This window comes from Cololabis saira, chromosome 7 (assembly GCF_033807715.1).
Source record: "Cololabis saira isolate AMF1-May2022 chromosome 7, fColSai1.1, whole genome shotgun sequence".
Classification (NCBI taxonomy): domain Eukaryota; kingdom Metazoa; phylum Chordata; class Actinopteri; order Beloniformes; family Belonidae; genus Cololabis; species Cololabis saira.
The window spans coordinates 3,099,242-3,117,080 of record NC_084593.1 but is presented as its reverse complement, the minus strand read 5'-3'; the positions used below and the strand labels follow the sequence as shown (position 1 = coordinate 3,117,080).

The 17,839-nt window shown below is 37.6% G+C and overlaps 2 protein-coding genes across 2 annotated transcripts in view; one reads left to right on the top strand and one right to left on the bottom strand.

The window, feature by feature from the left end:
* The window catches only part of slc49a3 (solute carrier family 49 member 3), a 382,878-nt gene that overhangs the window by 143,975 nt on the left and 221,064 nt on the right, over positions 1–17,839 (top strand). The gene's annotated exons all lie outside the window — the stretch shown is intronic.
* The window catches only part of LOC133446727 (polycomb group RING finger protein 3), a 175,209-nt gene continuing 168,595 nt past the window's right edge, over positions 11,226–17,839 (bottom strand). The window contains exons 9-10 of the mRNA XM_061724742.1: positions 13,315–13,395; positions 11,226–11,294 (exon numbers count right to left, since the gene is read on the bottom strand). Of these exons, the coding sequence (XP_061580726.1) occupies positions 11,247–11,294; positions 13,315–13,395 (129 nt within the window). The 3' untranslated portion in view covers positions 11,226–11,246. The remainder of the gene's footprint in view (positions 11,295–13,314; positions 13,396–17,839) is intronic.

The following is a 17,839-nucleotide window of genomic DNA, read 5'->3' as shown; positions in this document are numbered from 1 at the left end:
AAGATCACTGCAAAAACTCAAAATCTTAACAACAATATTTGTCTCATTCCTAGTTAAAATGTCTAATTTTTAGTCAAAAAAAATCTCATTACACTTAAAACAAGAATCATCACTGGAAAAAACAACAATTTTCACCTGTTTCAAGTAGATTTTCACTTGAAATAAGTAGAAAAATCTGCCAGTGGAACAAGATTTTTTTGCTTGTAATAAGAAGATAAATCTTGTTCCACTGGCAGATTTTTCTACTTATTTCAAGTGAAAATTTACTTGAAACAGATGAAAATTGTCAAATAAGTTATTTTTCTGGTAATGACTCTTGTTTTAAGAGATTTTTTGACTAAAAATGAGACATTTTAACTAGAAATAAGACAAATATTCCTGGTAAGATTTGGAGTTTTTGCAGTGTTCGCCACGGCCACTTCCAGCAAAAGCTCAACGGCCGGTACGATGTTTGGAACACACAGAACTGGACAGAGGCGACCGCCTGCTGCTGATCCAGAGGACCGGGATGCGACTGCTGTGTTGGTGAGAACTGGACGCTGCAGAATTATTATATATTATAGAAAAAACTGTTAAAGCATCAAATCCAGTCACTCGCTCTTCGAACTAGACAAAGCCATGATTACAAGGAACGAGGAATCTGCGTTTTCCGTCCGCGTCGCTGAGCGAGCGACTCCCGAGGGGCCGGTGGGATTAAAACCTTTACTGAGCGAGCCGTGCAAGTGGACACTTATTAGAGACGAGTGACGTTTCTTACGTTTCCAGGACGATTCTGCAGCCACGACGTTGTACGTGAGTTCAAATTCATGCATCTACCTCAAAAAGGAGTCAGCTTGATATCAGGAACTTTGAAAAAGCAAGTCCGAGTAAGTAATTACAGGACTATCTCAGGAAATTAGAATACTGTGATAAAGTCCTTTATTTTCTGTAATGCAAAAATGTCAAACATTCTGGATTCATTACAAATCAACTGAAATATTGCAAGCCTTTTATTATTTTAATATTGCTGATTATGGCTTACAGTTTAAGAAACAAGTCGAAATGTCGAGAAAAAAGTCGAAATGTCGAGAAAAAAGTCAAAATTTCGAGAAACGAGTCGAAATGTCGAGAAAAAAGTCAATTTCATGAATAAAGTGGAAATGTCGAGAAAAAAGTTGAAATGTCGAGAAAAAAGTAAATTTCATGAATAAAGTCGAAATTTCGAGAAAAAAGTCGAAATTTCTAGAAAAAAGTTGAAATGTCGAGAAAAAAGTAAATTTCGTGAATAAAGTCGAAATGTCGAGAAAAAAGTTGAAATGTCGAGAAAAAAGTAAATTTCGAGAAACGAGTCGAAATGTCGAGAAAAAAGTCAATTTCATGAATAAAGTCGAAATGTCGAGAAAAAAGTTGAAATGTCGAGAAAAAAGTAAATTTCGTGAATAAAGTCGAAATTTCGAGAAAAAAGTGGAAATGTCGAGAAAAAAGTTGAAATGTCGAGAAAAAAGTAAATTTCGTGAATAAAGTCGAAATGTCGAGAAAAAAGTAAATTTCGTGAATAAAGTCGAAATGTCGAGAAAAAAGTAAATGTCGAGAAAAAAGTCGAAATGTCGAGAAAAAAGTCGAAATGTCGAGAAAAAAGTCGAAATGTCGAGAAAAAAGTCGAAATGTCGAGAAACTCTACGTCATCTTTTACAGACTGAATCGAACAAAAAAACATGGCGGACATTTCAAATTTTTTAGTGAATAAAATCTATATTTTGAGTTAGTTTCTGCATAAAAATGCGTTTTGATTACATTTCTAGCTTAAGAAAACTCAAATATCCTATCTCAAAAAATTAGAATATTCTGGGAATCTTAATCTTAAACTGTAAGCCATGATCAGCAATATTAAAATAATAAAAGGCTTACAATATTTCAGTTGATTTGTAATGAATCCAGAATGTATGACATTTTTGTTTTTGTAACTGCATTACAGAAAATAAAGAACTTTATCACAATATTCTAATTTTCTGAGACAGTCCTGTATGCGCCTTTTACTGGGCGAGGCTGAAAAATGACGCCCAAGAAGAAGGAGCTGAGCGTTCTGGCCTCGGCCCGGCCTGCTGACCCGTCAGCCTCTCGGCTGCTCCGAGACCCGTAAACCTCTCAGCTCGGCTGTTAAAGCTCGGCAGGACTGACGTCTCTTTGCTGGTGTCGGTTTGAAAAAGCGAACAGATGAAGATGCAGCGGCTCCGTCGGAGTCCTGGTTTCTAAGTGTCACAGATCCAATCATCTGTTGGAGATTGAAACAAGTCTCAACCTGTCGGAGGTGCAAATATCTCAACAAAAAAAGAGTGTGATTTCTATTTGAGGCATGAAATTGGTGCGAATGCACGCCGGCGTCTCACCACTTACTCTGCTACGACTCGCTCAACATTCCTCTCGCTTTGCTTCCCACAGCGAGTTTTAGCAAACGGGCAAAGCCAACGGATCGATAAACAAGAGGGGGGAGCACCGTATTTATCTGCAGAGCCGGCAGATCTGTAGGGTTAGGATCCGTACGGTGAAACCAGGAAGTGACGGGAGGAAGGTCAGGGGCGTCAATTCAGTCCAAGCTAAGGTACGGCAAGGTTACGAGTCACAGAACTGAACTAGAGTATCAATAAACACGTCCAGAAAATGCTCATCACAGAAGTCTCGCTCACTGCAAAAAATCAAAATCTTACCAGGAATATTTGTCTTATTTCTAGTTAAAATGTCTCATTTTTAGTGAAAAAATCTCATTACATTCAAGACAAGACTCAAAAACAACAATTTTCACCTGTTTCAAGTAGATTTTCATTTAAAATAAGTAGAAAAATCTGCCAGTGGAACAAGATTTTTTTGCTTGTAATGAGAAGATAAATATTGTTCCACTGGCAGATTTTTCTACTTATTTCAAGTGAAAATTTACTTGAAACAGGTGAAAATTGTTGTTTTTTCCAGTGATGATTCTTGTTTTAAGTGTAATGAGATTTTTTGAATAAAAATGAGACATTTTAACTAGAAATGAGACAAATATTCCTGGTAAGATTTTGAAGTTTTGCAGTGATCGAGACTGCATTTGAAAAAGTTCCAATTTTCTCATTACAAAATCTCATTACACTTAAAATTAACAGAAAAATAACTTGTTATTTGACCATATTCAACTTTTTCAAGTCAGTTTTTACTTGAAATAAGTAGAAAAATCTGCCAATTTTCCCCACTACAAGCAAAAAAATCCTGTTCCACTGGCAGATTTTTCTACTTATTTCAAGTGAAAATCTACTTGAAACAGGTGAAAATTGTTGTTTTTGAGTCTCGTCTTAAATGTAATGAGATTTTTTTTTACTAAAAATTAGACATTTTAACTAGAAATAAGACAAATATTCTTGTTAAGATGAGTTTTTGCAGTGTAAAATAACTAGTGAAATCGATCATGTTTCTGATTTGCATTTGTAGTTATTCTATATGCATAAAGTAATAGAATAATCAATACAAAGAGACACAGAGTAATTCCATAAATGTATTTTAAAATCATTTACATGTAACCCCTGAAGCCGAGGTGTGGTGCTGCCGTACCTTCATACCCGACTGACGCCCCTGAAGTTCCCGCTGCTCCGTCTCAGAGCCGTCTGGAGTTTGAAACGAGGGTTTGTTAGCACCATGGTAACCATAGTAACCGGCAGCAGACGCCACATCCGAGCGCGGCCTCATCCTGTCCCGGCCGATCACGTACGTCTTTCAATGTTACAATTTTGTTCGTCTGAAACTGTTTAAATGTGTTTACGCGCGTTTGTTCGCCGTGAAAGTCAAGTTGTAACAAACTGGCTGCGTTCCAACTCCCGTACGCACTTATATTTGTCTTATTTCTAGTTAAAATGTCTAATCTTTAGTCAAAAATATCTCATTACATTTAAAACAAGACTCATCCCTGGAAAAAACTTTTTAACCACTTTCAAGTAGATTTTCACTTGAAATAAGTAGAAAAATCTGCCAGTGGAACAAGATTTTTTTGCTTGTAATGAGAAGATAAATCTTGTTCCACTGGCAGATTTTTCTACTTATTTCAAGTGAAAATTTACTTGAAACAGGTGAAAATTGTCAAATAAGTTATTTTTCTGGTAATTACTCTTGTTTTAAGTGTAATGAGATATTTTGACTAAAAATGAGACATTTTAACTAGAAATAAGGCAGATATTCCTGGTAAGATTTGGAGTTTTTACAGTGTTCGCCACGGCCACTTCCGCTAAGAGCTCACCGGCCGGTACGATGTTTGGAAGACAACCAAGCTTTTACCTCTTTACTTTCAAGCTTTTACCTCTTTACTTTCAAGCTTTTACCTCTTTACTTTCAAGCTTTTACCTCTTTACTTTCAAGCTGATGCGACAGAAAGAAATGTTTGTCTAGACCAGGGGTCGGCAACACAAAATGTTATATCTCTGGAGCTGCAAAAAATGAAAAGTCTTGTATCAGCCTTAGAAATGAAGGCAGCACATGCTGCATGTTTCTATATTAGTTAGAACTGGGGGAAGATTTTTTTTTTTTCATTATGCACTTCGAGAAAAAAGTCGAAATGTCGAGAAAAAAATCAAAATGTCGAGAAAAAAGTCAAAATTTCGAGAAAAAAGTTGAAATGTTGACAAAAAAGTCGAAATGTCGAAAAAAAAAAGTCAAAATGTCGAGAAAAAAGTCGAAATATTGAGAAAAAGGTCAAAATTTCGAGAAAAAAGTCAAAATGTCAAGATTAATGTTGAAGTACAATCTTGAGAAAAAAGTCAAAATGTTGAGAAAAAAGTCGAAATGTTGAGATTAAAAAAGGAAAGGAAAAAGGAAGAAAAAAGAGAAAAAAAAAGGGAAAAAAAAGGTCAAACATTTTTGAAGAAGCTCCAGGAGCCACTAGGGCGGCGCTAAAGAGCCGCGGGTTGCCGACCCCCGGCCTAGACGCACTAATCTTCCACGACAAGCGATTCGACGCAGGCGACTTCAGATCGTCTGCAGACGACGAGCTGCTTTAAAACCAGGAAACTTCTGCCCCGACTCGTCTAAGGAACCAAGATTTGAGCTCAGATTTGATGCCAGTCTCTTAAACAACAGAGCGGTCCGGCCAGCGTTCCTCGGTGCAGAAATGTGAGTTTTTATGTTTGCTCTTGCAGGTTATCCTCGTAATCGCAGCAGCACCGTGTCGGCTGAACGTCCAACACAAAACCAGGAGGGGGTGAAGGTTTAAAACCGGACTGGAAAACACATGCAGGATGAAAATCAGCAGCTTCACTCGTCTCAGAGAGGAAATGCACCAGGTTGAGTTTGCATGAAATGACGTGCACAATAACCTTCAGACACCAGATACATGACATCGCATTTGCAGGGGTTTTCACCAGATACAAACATTAAAAACACTCTTTCCTGAACAAAAGAGGCGGCCGGGCTCGTCGTTTTTGGTTTTAAAATGCTTTTAACAGCTTCATCTCTGAAAATATTTCATATAAACAACTCAGTCACAATGTTCAGTGTTTAAAAACTGCACATGAGCAGAAGCCGGAGAGGAGGAAGGCGTTTGCTGCCGAAACTCTCGATGCAGATCAGAGTTTCAAGCACGTGTTCGGATTTTTTTTATCCTTTTTTCTTCTACAGGACTGTCTCAGAAAATTTGAATATTGTGATTTTCTGTAATGCAATTACAAAAATGTCATACATTCTGAATTCATTACAAATCAACTGAAATATTGCAAGCCTTTTATTATTTTAATATTGCTGATCATGGTTTACAGCTTAAGAAAAAAGTCGAAATGTTGAGAAACAAGTTGAAATGTCGAGAAAAAAGTCGAAATGTCGAGAAAAAAGTCGAAATGTCGAGAAAAAAGTCAATTTCGTGAATAAAGTCGAAATGTCGAGAAAAAAGTCAAAATGTCGAGAAAGAAGTCAAAATGTCGCGAAAAAAAGCGAAATGTCGAGAAAAAAGTCGAAATGTCGAGAAAAAAGTCAATTTCGTGAAAAAAGTCGAAATGTCGAGAAAAAAGTCGAAATGTCGAGAAAAAAGTCAGTTTCGTGAATAAAGTCGAAATGTCGAGAAAAAAGTCAAAATTTCGAGATACAAGTCGAAATGTCGAGAAAAAAGTCGAAATGTCGAGAAAAAAGTCAATTTCGTGAATAAAGTCGTAATGTCGAGAAAAAAGTCGAAATGTCGAGAAAAAAGTCAAAATGTCGAGAAAAAAGTCAATTTCGTGAAAAAAGTCGAAATGTCGAGAAAAAAGTCGAAATGTCGAGAAAAAAGTCAATTTCGTGAAAAAAGTCGAAATGTCGAGAAAAAAGTCGAAATGTCGAGAAAAAAGTCAGTTTCGTGAATAAAGTCGAAATGTCGAGAAACTCGACTTAAATATCCTACCACAAAAAATTAGAATATTCTGGGAATCTTAATCTTAAGCTGTAAACCATGATCAGCAATATTAAAATAATAAAAGGCTTGCAATATTTCAGTTGATTTGTAATGAATCTAGAATGTAATTTTTTTTTTTTTTTTTTTTTTTTTAAATTGCATTACAGAAAATAAAGAACTTTATCACAATATTCAAATTTTCTGAGACAGTCCTGAACTTCTAAATGATGAAAAACTAAAAAACAGCATAGAAAAACCAAAAACAACGAACTTAAGACTTGAAAATTCCCACAAAAGATGTAGTTGGTTTTGTAGAGACCCATGAGTTCGGACATCATTAAAACACAAACACTCCGGTCGTCGTGTTTCTGTTTCTGTTTCCTCCAGACTTGTTGAGACGGTGAAGGAAACCCGGCGTGTGGACGGGCAGACGGACGTTTATCCGTGGAAAAAAGGGGGAAACGGTCACTGAACGACAGACGGGACGAGTCAGCGAGGTAAATACTGCGAGGTCTGACGTGTGATGCGTCCAGGGATCCGGCTGTGCTGGAGACACTTCAGCGTTAAGACATTCGCTGTTTGACGGAGCGTTTGTGTCGCCGTGTCACAGTTAAGAACAGCCTTTGCTGAGATTAGAAACACACACGTAATAAGCACCGAACGGCCAAAGAGCGGCCGTTTTATTCTCAATTTCTTTATCAAAATGTTCAGGAAAAAGAAAAAAACAAGTCTCAGTCTCTGTGAGAAACCTGAATTAATGTCATTTCCCAAAAAACTAAACAAAAGAGCTGTAAATGCATGTTTTCCAAAGTTGATACTGAAAGTGGATTTTCTGCAAAAGGACATACTGCTTGTTAGAAATGTTCACCAATACTGTGCAGATGTTTTTCAGCTGGCAGTGAGACGGAGCCGACGCTCGCCCCAGAAACGCAGCACATTCGTGTTCTGCTTGCACTTTTAAAAAAGGAACTTTCCAGATTTAAAGCCACCTCAAGTTTTCCAGTCGATGGTTTGGAGCGCACATTTTTCATGGAGAATAAAAACAGAATCAAAGCAGTTATGAGGTGGAACAGAATACGTGTTTGCAGCAAAATGGCAATTCATGTTGGTGCTTTTAAACGTCAAAATAAAATGCTATTCTTAAGCGTCTTAAACGAGATTCAAAAATTGCTGTCGCTCCAGATGAACGGAGGTAACTTTCTGTTGGAATTTATGACGTTTGCAGTGAAAGTTCACTGCAAAAACTCAAAATCTTAACAAGAATATTTGTCTTATTTCTAGTTAAAATGTCTTATTTTTAGTAAAAAAAAAAAAAAATCTAATTACACTTAAAACAAGACTCATCACTGGAAAAAACAACAATTTTCACCTGTTTCAAGTAGATTTTCACTTGAAATAAGTAGAAAAATCTGCCAGTGGAACAAGATTTTTTTTGCTTGTAATAAGAAGATAAATCTTGTTCCACTGGCAGATTTTTCTACTTATTTCAAATGAAAATTTACTTGAAACAGGTGAAAATTGTCAAATAAGTTATTTTTCTGGTAATGACTCTTGTTTTAAGTGTAATGAGATTTGCACTTCCTAAAGGTAAGACATTTTTCCTTCAAAAGAAATGATATCTGAACGTGAACAAAAGTTTTTGTGTGCTGCTGCTCCAAGTTGAAAGTTTTTACACTGCAAAAACTCAAAATCTTACCAGGAATATTTGTCTTATTTCTAGTTAAAATGTCTCATTTTTAGTCAAAAAATCTCATTACACTTAAAACAAGAGTCATTACCAGAAAAATAACTTATTTGACAATTTTCACCTGTTTCCAGTAAATTTTCACTTGAAATTAGTAGAAAAATCTGCCAGTGGAACAAGATTTATCTTCTTATTACAAGAAAAAAATGGCAGATTTGCAGATTTTATACTTATTTCAAGTGAAAATCTACTTGAAACAGGTGGAAATTGTTGTTTTTTCCAGTGATGAGTTTTGTTTTAAGTGTAATGAGATTTTTTTTACTAAAATGAGACATTTTAACTAGAAATAAGACAAATATTCCTGGTAAAAGGGTAAATATTCTTGTTAAGATTGTGAGTTTTTGCAGTGATCCATGTTACTTATCCTGTGAAGGACAGAGTCATATTGATAAGTTCAGAAAAGTGTTTTTTATTGTTGTGTTTTGATGTATTTGATGTAAGCCCAGTGGATATTTAAAGCTTACAGAAGGCTGCATTTAACTGTTGACTAATAATGAGACATTTTAACTAGAAATAAGACAAATATTCTTGTTTTCTGAGTTTTTGCAGTGTATTAATTTAAGCTCGGAGAATTGCTGCCATTTTGCTGCAGACACTCTGTTCTTCGTGAAAAAAAGCGCCTCCCGTGGAGAGAGCGGACCCTCCCGACCATCTGATAACTAGATCTGAGGTGGTTTTAGCTCCGGCCGGCTCCTCTAATCTCACGACACATGAGAGCTGCTGCGACGGTCAGACTGGTATTCATCACTGTTTTTATCGTATTTCTATTTTATCTTTTTTTACAAAATGTTCTTCCGACGTCAGCTTTGGTAGTTTTGCAGTAAAAGTTCCCACAGATGGAGCTAAAGGAAGCGTGCGGTCGCGACAGCGCCTAAAAAACCTCCCGCAGTTTCAAACAGGCGGCAGGAGCCGGAGGACGGAAGTGAAGGAAACCAAGGAAACCAAGGAAACCAAGGAAACCAAGACAACCAAGGAAACCAAGGAAACCAAGGAAACCAAGGAAACCAAGGAAACCAAGGAAACCAAGGAAACCAAGGAACCGAAGGAAACAAAGGACTGCTCGGTGCGGGGAATTTCTCTCTGTGTGTTTGTTCGGTACAAATCAATTCATGTCATCAACTTTCTTTTACATCTTACAGGCATTTATGGACGAGAAGTTGTTGAAAAGAAATAAAAGTGAAGCCAACATTCTCCAAACGTGACGGATGCGATGAGGAGCGTAGCACCCTATAATGTCATAATTTCACCTTATAATGTAATAATTTCCCCCTTTAATGTCATAATTTCATCCTATAATGTAAGAATTTCACCCTATAATGTAATAATTTCACCCTATAATTTAATAATTTCCTATAATGTAATAATTTCACCCTATAATGTAATAATTTCACCCTATAATGTAATAACTTCCTATAATGTAATAATTTCCTATAAATGTAATAACGCCTGAAAATGTAATAAAATTTGCATTTAACTCAATCGAAAATGTAATAAAATCCAATAATGTAATAAAAAATCCTGACGGATATTGTAATAAAATTTTTACCGATAATTTAATACCTTATTGCATTAGTGGGAATTTATTACATTTTCAGGTGGGTCCTTTTTTTTCTCCAAAACTGATAATGTAATACTTGACAAATAATGTAATATATATGTTCATTTTCAGTCCAGAGTTCTACATTTTGTGTTTTAAGTATCTAAGAATGTTTTATACGCTGGATTTGAAACACCAGAATGACTATTGGGTTAAATTGCAGACTTTGAGTAGCATGTAATAAATTCCCAATAATGTAATAAGGTATTAAATTATTGGTAAAAATGTTATTACAATATCAGTCAGGATATTTTATTACATTATTGGTGAAGTTACTACATTATTGGGTTTTATTACATTTTCGATTGAGTTAAGTGCAAATTTTATTAAATTTCCAGGCGTTTTTCAGGAAATTATTACATTATAGGAAATTATTATATTATAGGGGGAAATTATTACATTTAGGGTGTAAATTATTACATTATAGGAATTTATTACATTATAGGGTGTAATTTATTACATTATAGGAATTTATTACATTATGGGAGCTACAAGGAGCGCGTGTCTTGAACCAAAACCTCCACCAGCTCAAACAGAAATGCAGGCTGATTTGATAAAGTTGCTTTGTGTCTTTTCCAGACCACATAAAGATGCTTTTATATATTTCAATACCAATAGGGAGTCTGTCTTTTTAAAAATCCTAATTTATTACCTGCGGACTCTAATCGCCCAACATATAGATAGCACTTCAGGGATCCACTCTTTTTTTTTTAACAGTCTAAAGTCTCTCTTCAATCTCTCTGTAATGACATTTTATGTACAATATTGGTATATAGAACATAAATTACAAACACAAAAAAAATTGCCTATTCACAATTGACAATCATCAAGAATCCAATAGCAAATTAGACACAATGAAGAAGTGGAAAAGAAAAAAAAACAAAAAGGACAATTGATTAACAGCTTTAAAATGATGCCTGTTATATAACTTTTCCATATACTTTATGTGCTCCGGAGACAAGTCGAGTGTTTTTGTGAAAAGACGCTTCTTTATATATATATTTAAAAAAGAAAAATTACCTTCGTCTTCTGCGTCCGTCGTCGTCGTGGGACGACGTTAGCGTGAAGCTGAAAAAGACGGTCACATGACTCGACATCTTGTTTGCGTGTAAACAGAGCACCAGTAGTGTCTTGGTTCATGTGTCTCTTCTGTACAAAAGTATAAATATATGCTTTCTTTCCATTTGTTTTTTTTTTCTTCTTTTTCTTTTTTTTTGTTCACATATGTAGGATGTAGCGGACAAAAGAAAAAGGGAAAAAAAAGAAAACAGGTTGTTTCAGTTCCTAGAAAAACACGCCAGTGTTGCAGTTCGTGTGCTGGAGGCGGCCAGTTTGTCGTTTTTGAGAGATGTGGGGTTTGCTGGCTTTTGTTGACGTTTATCGTTTGCTTGGTGTTGATCGTCTTTGCATAAATTAAAAAAAAAAAAAAGAAAAAAAAAAAAAAAAAGAAATTGTTCGGCACAGTCCGTGGCCGCTGGGCCAACAAAATGATAATTATTATAATAATAATAATAATAAAAATAATAATAAAACAACCATTGTGTCCGTTGTAGCTACAGCAGGTCCATCTTGGGTCTGTAATGAAGCAGGAGCGGAGATTTCTGGAAGAAAAACAAAAACAGAAAAATCAGCCGCTTGGAGCTGGATGATAATTATTATAATTAATTATAATTAAGCTGCACACTTAATTTAATGTTGAAGTAAGTCCATCTACCCTGGGGTCCACGTAGCACCCTATAATGTAATAATTTCACCCTATAATGTAATAATTTCCACCCTATAATGTAATAATCTCCTATAATGTAATAATTTCCTATGATGTAGTAATTTCCTATAATGTAATAATTTCCTGAAAATGTAATAAAACTTGCCCTTAACTCAATCGAAAATGTAATAAAATCCAATAATGTAATAACTTCACCAATAATGTAATAAAATATCCTGACTGATATTGTAATAACATTTTTACCAATAATGTAATACCTTATTACATTATTGGGAATTTATTACATGCTACTCAAAGTCTGTAATTTAACCCAATAGTCATTCTGGTGTTTCAAATCCAGCGTATAAAACATTCTTAGATTCTTAAAACACAAAATGTAGAACTCTGGACTGAAAATGAACATATATATTACATTATTTGTCAAATATTACATTATCAGTTTTGGAAGAAAAAAAGACCCACCTGAAAATTTAATAAATTCCCAATATTGTAATAAGGTATTACATTATCGGTAAAAATGTTATTACAATATCCGTCAGGATATTTTATTACATTATTGGTCAAGTTATTACATTATTGGGTTTTATTACATTTTCGATTGAGTTAAGTGAAAATGTTATTACATTTTCAGGAAATTATTATATTATAGGGTGAAATTATTACATTATAGGAAATAATTACATTATAGGGTGAAATTATTACATTATAGGGTGAAATTATTACATTATAGGGTGAAATTATTACATTATATGGTGAAATTATTACATTATAGTGTGAAATTATTACATTATAGTGTGAAATTATTACATTATAGGGTGAAATTATTACATTGTATGGTGAAATTATTACATTATATGGTGAAATTATTACATTATAGGGTGAAATTATTACATTATAGGGTGAAATTATTACATTGTAGGGTGAAATTATTACATTATAGGGTGAAATTATTACATTGTAGGGTGAAATTATTACATTATAGGGTGAAATTATTACATTGTAGGGTGAAATTATTACATTATATGGTGAAATTATTAATTATAGTGTGAAATTATTACATTATAGTGTGAAATTATTACATTGTAGGGTGAAATTATTACATTATAGGGTGAAATTATTACATTGTAGGGTGAAATTATTACATTGTAGGGTGAAATTATTACATTATAGGGTGAAATTATTACATTATAGGGTGAAATTATTACATTATAGGGTGAAATTATGACATTATAGGGTGAAATTATGACATTACAGGGTGATATTATTCCATTATAGGGTGCTACACTCCAGCAGGATACCTGATATCTGACATCTGCATCTCAGGCCATTCAAATCTGAATTTAACGAAAAGTGCTGTTGTACTCTGGTGGCCGTAAGAGCTTAAAAAGATGTGTTTTTATCTACTCTTAACAATAAATGACCCATAATTACAATAAGAATGACAAGATCAACTGATATTGAGTGTTTACGTCACGTACATCTTGTAGAAGATTGGTCTGTCACTTTTCATATTACCGTCTGCGATAAATCCAGATTGCATTTGTGTTGCCGTGTGGTCAAATTGACATTTTCTAAATTAGAAGAGGGTTTTCCCCCATTTTCTAGGTCTTCAGGTGTATAGGATGAATTTATTAGCCTGCTAATTAATTTCAAATCGACGGTACATGCAAATAACTTTAGTCTTGTCCAGCGAACCATCTGCATCTTTTTGAAAGTGAACTAGCCGTTCAAAAGTCCCTTTTCCTTCTCCATCCTTCAGGCAACCAGACTTTTCCTCAGGCTACTGTGCCGTCGACCGCCAGAACTTACGCGTTATTAACGCGTTACCTTTGACAGCCCTAATTTTTTATGTTTCAGGACTTGGATGTTTGTGCAGAATGATAAACCTCAATTACCTTAAATCTCCATCTCGTCACAACAACAAATTTCAAAGTGTGGTCCTTTCCCAAGATTTCTTCATTGCATAAAATGTCCAGCTGTGAAGAGACACAGGGAAACAGAGATTACTGAACAGAACGTGATGTGAGACGGGCAGGACACCGACCTGCACCTCCTGCAGAGTTAATGATCCGGGGAACGCCGGGTTCCCGGGCTGCGTCGGAGCAGCGGCGGGACAAACGGAGCCTGCGTCAGCCATAAGAGTCTGAGAGCTGCTCGGTCTGTGACCTCATAAGATAAATGTCGTCCTTTCGACATAGAATAGGTCGAAAAGTGACAGGAAAGTGACAAATTTGGGAAAAGAGATGAAAGGACATTGAAATGACGCTGGCTTTTCATGCTGAGGGAGAAAAGAATAAATCTCTGGGGTCATCTAATATCAAAGTCGTAGAAGTGATTAATAAATCAAAATCCCCACGTCAGTGATCAAGAGGACTCACTTGATTCAGGAGCTTTGCTTCAAATGTCAACAAATGTGAGGAGATCCAGAAATGCCTTACCCTACCTTTAAAAGCCTGCAAACGTTTGCAACACTGTACACTGCAAAAACTCAAAATCTTAACAAGAATATTTGTCCTATTTCTAGTTAAAATGCCTCATTTTTAGTCAAAAAATCTCATTACACTTAAAACAAGACTCATCACTGGAAAAAACACCAATTTTCACCTGTTTCAAGTAGATTTTCACTTAAAATAAGTAGAAAAATCTGCCAATCTGCCATTTTTTGCTTGTAATAAGAAGATAAATCTTGTTCCACTGGCAGATTTTTCTACTTATTTCAAGTGAAAATTTACTTGAAACAGGTGAAAATTGTTAAATAACAAGTTATTTTTCTGGTAATGATTCTTGTTTTAAGTGTAATACCCAGGGGGCCAAGCAGAAAAACAGACATGGAGCGTTGTAAAAGGTTTGACACCAGAAATGATATCTAGGACCTTCAAGGATCACAACCTGGGTGGACAACCCGGTCAACTAGCTGCTGGAAAGCTAAAGCGAGCCAAAAACCCTCTTTTTGGGACATTTTCCTGGCGAAATTATGTATCTGCAAATATTTAGGTACTACAATGGCATTAATAGTCATAGAACTATAAAATTTGGCAGAGAGTATGTTGACACATAGGGGAAGACAGGGAAATAATATTCTGGGCCTTGCTGCAACTCTATTTTAAGATATCACTCTCAACATCTCAAAAAAGACAAAAAAAAGTACTGCTCGCCTAACAAATTCTCATGAAAATCAATATTTTTCAGTACTTTATGGAGAATATCTATGCTTAGCATGTATATAGAAAACTTCCTTAATTCATAAGCTTTCATTTAAGTCCAAGATGGCCTTTCTACTAGCTACGGGAAAGCTACAGGGTGGCTCCAAACAATGCAACTCCTATTGTGAAAAACTGATCATGATCTGAACTGATCAACTGGCATAATCAGACTCATTCTGGTCTCTGTGGTTTTCTGAATTGCTTGCTGTTCAAAATAGGTAAATATACTTTAAATATTATTTATTTATAAAATATTGAAGAATTTACATTAAAGGTATTCTCCCTGATGTGGAAGAGCTAGCAAGAATTTTGAAAGAGGCACCTCTAAGCCCTGCCCATTCGGTCCGAATGAAACGGATTGGTCCAGGTCCAGGAAGGGAAAGAACAAATCAGATGCCTTCATTTTAAACCAAGCCCCCCCCGCCCTGTCCCATGCGCGCACTGGCTTCCAGCCCCCCGTGTCCACTTCCCACGGGTCCTCCTGGGCTCACAGTGTCCCAGTGTAACCCCCTCCCTCCCCTCTCCCACGGACCCCCAGTAGTTATTTCCAGAGCGGGTCGGTCCCATTGTGTGTGTGAGAGCGGGGAGCAGAGCCGTTAGCCGTCCGGGCTGCTGCTGCAGGACTCTCTGCCCAGCAGCAGCCCGCCGGAACACGTGAACAGCCGCAGCCGTGAAGAGCTGCAGCGGCTCCGGCTCGGAAGCTGTATTGGGGTCCGTGGGGATGTAGGCGTCTCCATCACGGCGAGAGCGGAGAGCGCCGGTGCGGCTGGCGGAGCGCTGCGGTGCCGTGCAGGCTCTGTTGCCACAGCTACGCCGTAGGGTACGCCGTAGCCTACGCCGTAAGGTACACCGTAGGGTACGCCGTAGGGTACACCGTAGGGTACGCTGTAGCCGTGGCTCTAGAGCCTGCACGGCACCGCAGCGCTGCTGTGCACCGGCACTAGCCAGGATGGAGACGCCGGTGGGCAGGATGCACGTTTGGGTGGGCACAGCCCCCCCCTGCCCCCCCTAAAACCGGCCTCGCTTACAGGTGAATGAGACATGGGGTAGTTTTGCTGTAAATGTGCTGTCCAAAATGTTTAATAATGCGCGTTCGTGTTTGTGGGGGCGTGGCTTTGGACAGAGCGCTCGTGGGTGGGGGCGGGGGTGCCGGGGCTTAGAGGAGGCGCCACTTTCAAATCTTGCTAGCTCTCAGAAGTTGCATAGAATAACTTTAATATAATTTACAGAAGGAGAATATTTGTTTGCCTCTATGCTAACTTTAGTTGTTCTGATGTTTCAGCAATTGAAAGAATTGTAAGCTAGCTAGCAGTTGCTACTGTTAGCTAACATTTTGAAAGATTAGATCTATTATCAAACACTGCATGCCTTCAGGATCCTCAGTGAGGCTATGTGGCGTCTGTACTGGGAAGCATTTGAGATATGGGCAGCAGACAGAGAAACAGAACACTGGAAATCACAGGTCGAAACTGTTGTGAAGAGGTTGTTTGAAAAAGATGCTACTGCCACTCAGAAGTTAGAGACCATCCAGATGTCACATCCACAGTTATCAGTTCTACAGGAGCAGATGTTGCTTTTTCAGGAATCACTTAGTGAACAACCAACATCTGTTTTCTGGTCAATCTTCCTGGAGATGTCAGACATTCTTCACAGGTTCATTTACTACCAACGGGAAGGTCACTGGGTTGGACATCTCTGTGAATCAGTACAAATGCTGCCTTACCTCACTGCAGCAGGCCACTATAAATATGGACAGCAATCTTTGCCTTTGTATTTGGCTGAGATGAAGAAACTACCTGAAACAGCTCCAGAGGTACATGAAGCGCTGATGGCAGGTGCATTTGTTGGGAGGAGAGCAGATGGCAGTCATAATGGGGTCTCCCCTGACATGCTTCTGGAGCAGACATATAATGCAGATGCCAAGGAGGCAAGCGGTTTAGATGGCAATACACTCAACCCTGCTGCCCGGATGAAATGGCTTTACACAAAACCACTCACTGCAGCTATCTCTGCAGAGCTCAAGTCTATGTTGCACCTCCAGCCCACACCATGAATCTGCCTGATCAACATATCAACTGGACAATGTGCAGATTCCACAGTCAAGGACAACCTGACAAATGTGAAAGCACTTGGTTTGAGGGCTCTGTCAGAGTCACTGTCCAGTGATCAGAAAAAGACAAGTATTGTGAAGCTTAACACCTTCCACACACAAAACACAAAATCCAAGAAGTCTGGGGGTAAAATATTTGCATCTGGCAAGAGCAATGAAGTTACTGCCCTTCTGCGCATGACACAGATCATTGCCAGTGGCGGAGAGCTTAACATTGTGGACTTCATCGGCAACCACGAGTGCAGTGACTTTCTCCCATCCCTCTTCCAGGAGGATGGGAGTATGAGAACTGGTACCAAGGCAAGCCTAGTAAAGATTCTGAAAGAGGAGACCAAAGTGAACAGCATCCCTAATCTGCTTCAAGATGGCAAAAAGACAGCAGTAGTAGTTGATGCTATGTGTGCCATAAGACACTGGTCTTTTCAAAAAGGTGAACTATTTGGAACTATTGCTGAGCGATACAAAAACTTGCTGCTGAATGATGTGCCTGCTGGCACTCAGATCATACACTTCTGTTGTGACAGGTACAGTGGACCCAGCCTTAAATCAGCTGAGCAGGAAAAGAGATATGCCCGATCAAAACCAGCCAAAGTGTATGAAGTCAGTGAGCAGTTCACAGCTCCAGACCCAAAGGAGTTTTTTGCAGTCTCAGCTAACAAAGCAAATCTTCTGAGCTTCCTCTGTGACAAATGGTCTGAGAATGAGCAACTGGAACCTGTTCTTGGCCCAACTCATCTCTACCTGGGTGGTGGTTTCAAAGAAGAGACCAAGAGTGTAGTGCTGACAGGAGGGTCTGTTATGCATGTTCCTGCTCTGGAGTCTACACAGCAGGAGGCTGACACCAGGATCATACTCCACACCCTCTACAGTGTCCAGAATGAAGGAGTTGACAGAGTTGTCATACATGCAAATGACACTGACATCATTGTCATGTGCCTGTACTATGGTGCAACGCATCTTAGTGATCTAGCAGAGCTGTGGGTGAGAACAGCCCAAAATGCATACTTGCCTATCCATAAAATGATTGTGGCACTGGGACCTTCACAGTGTTGTGCAATGCCCTTTGTCCACAGTCTGAGTGGCAGAGATACAACTAGTTACCCATAT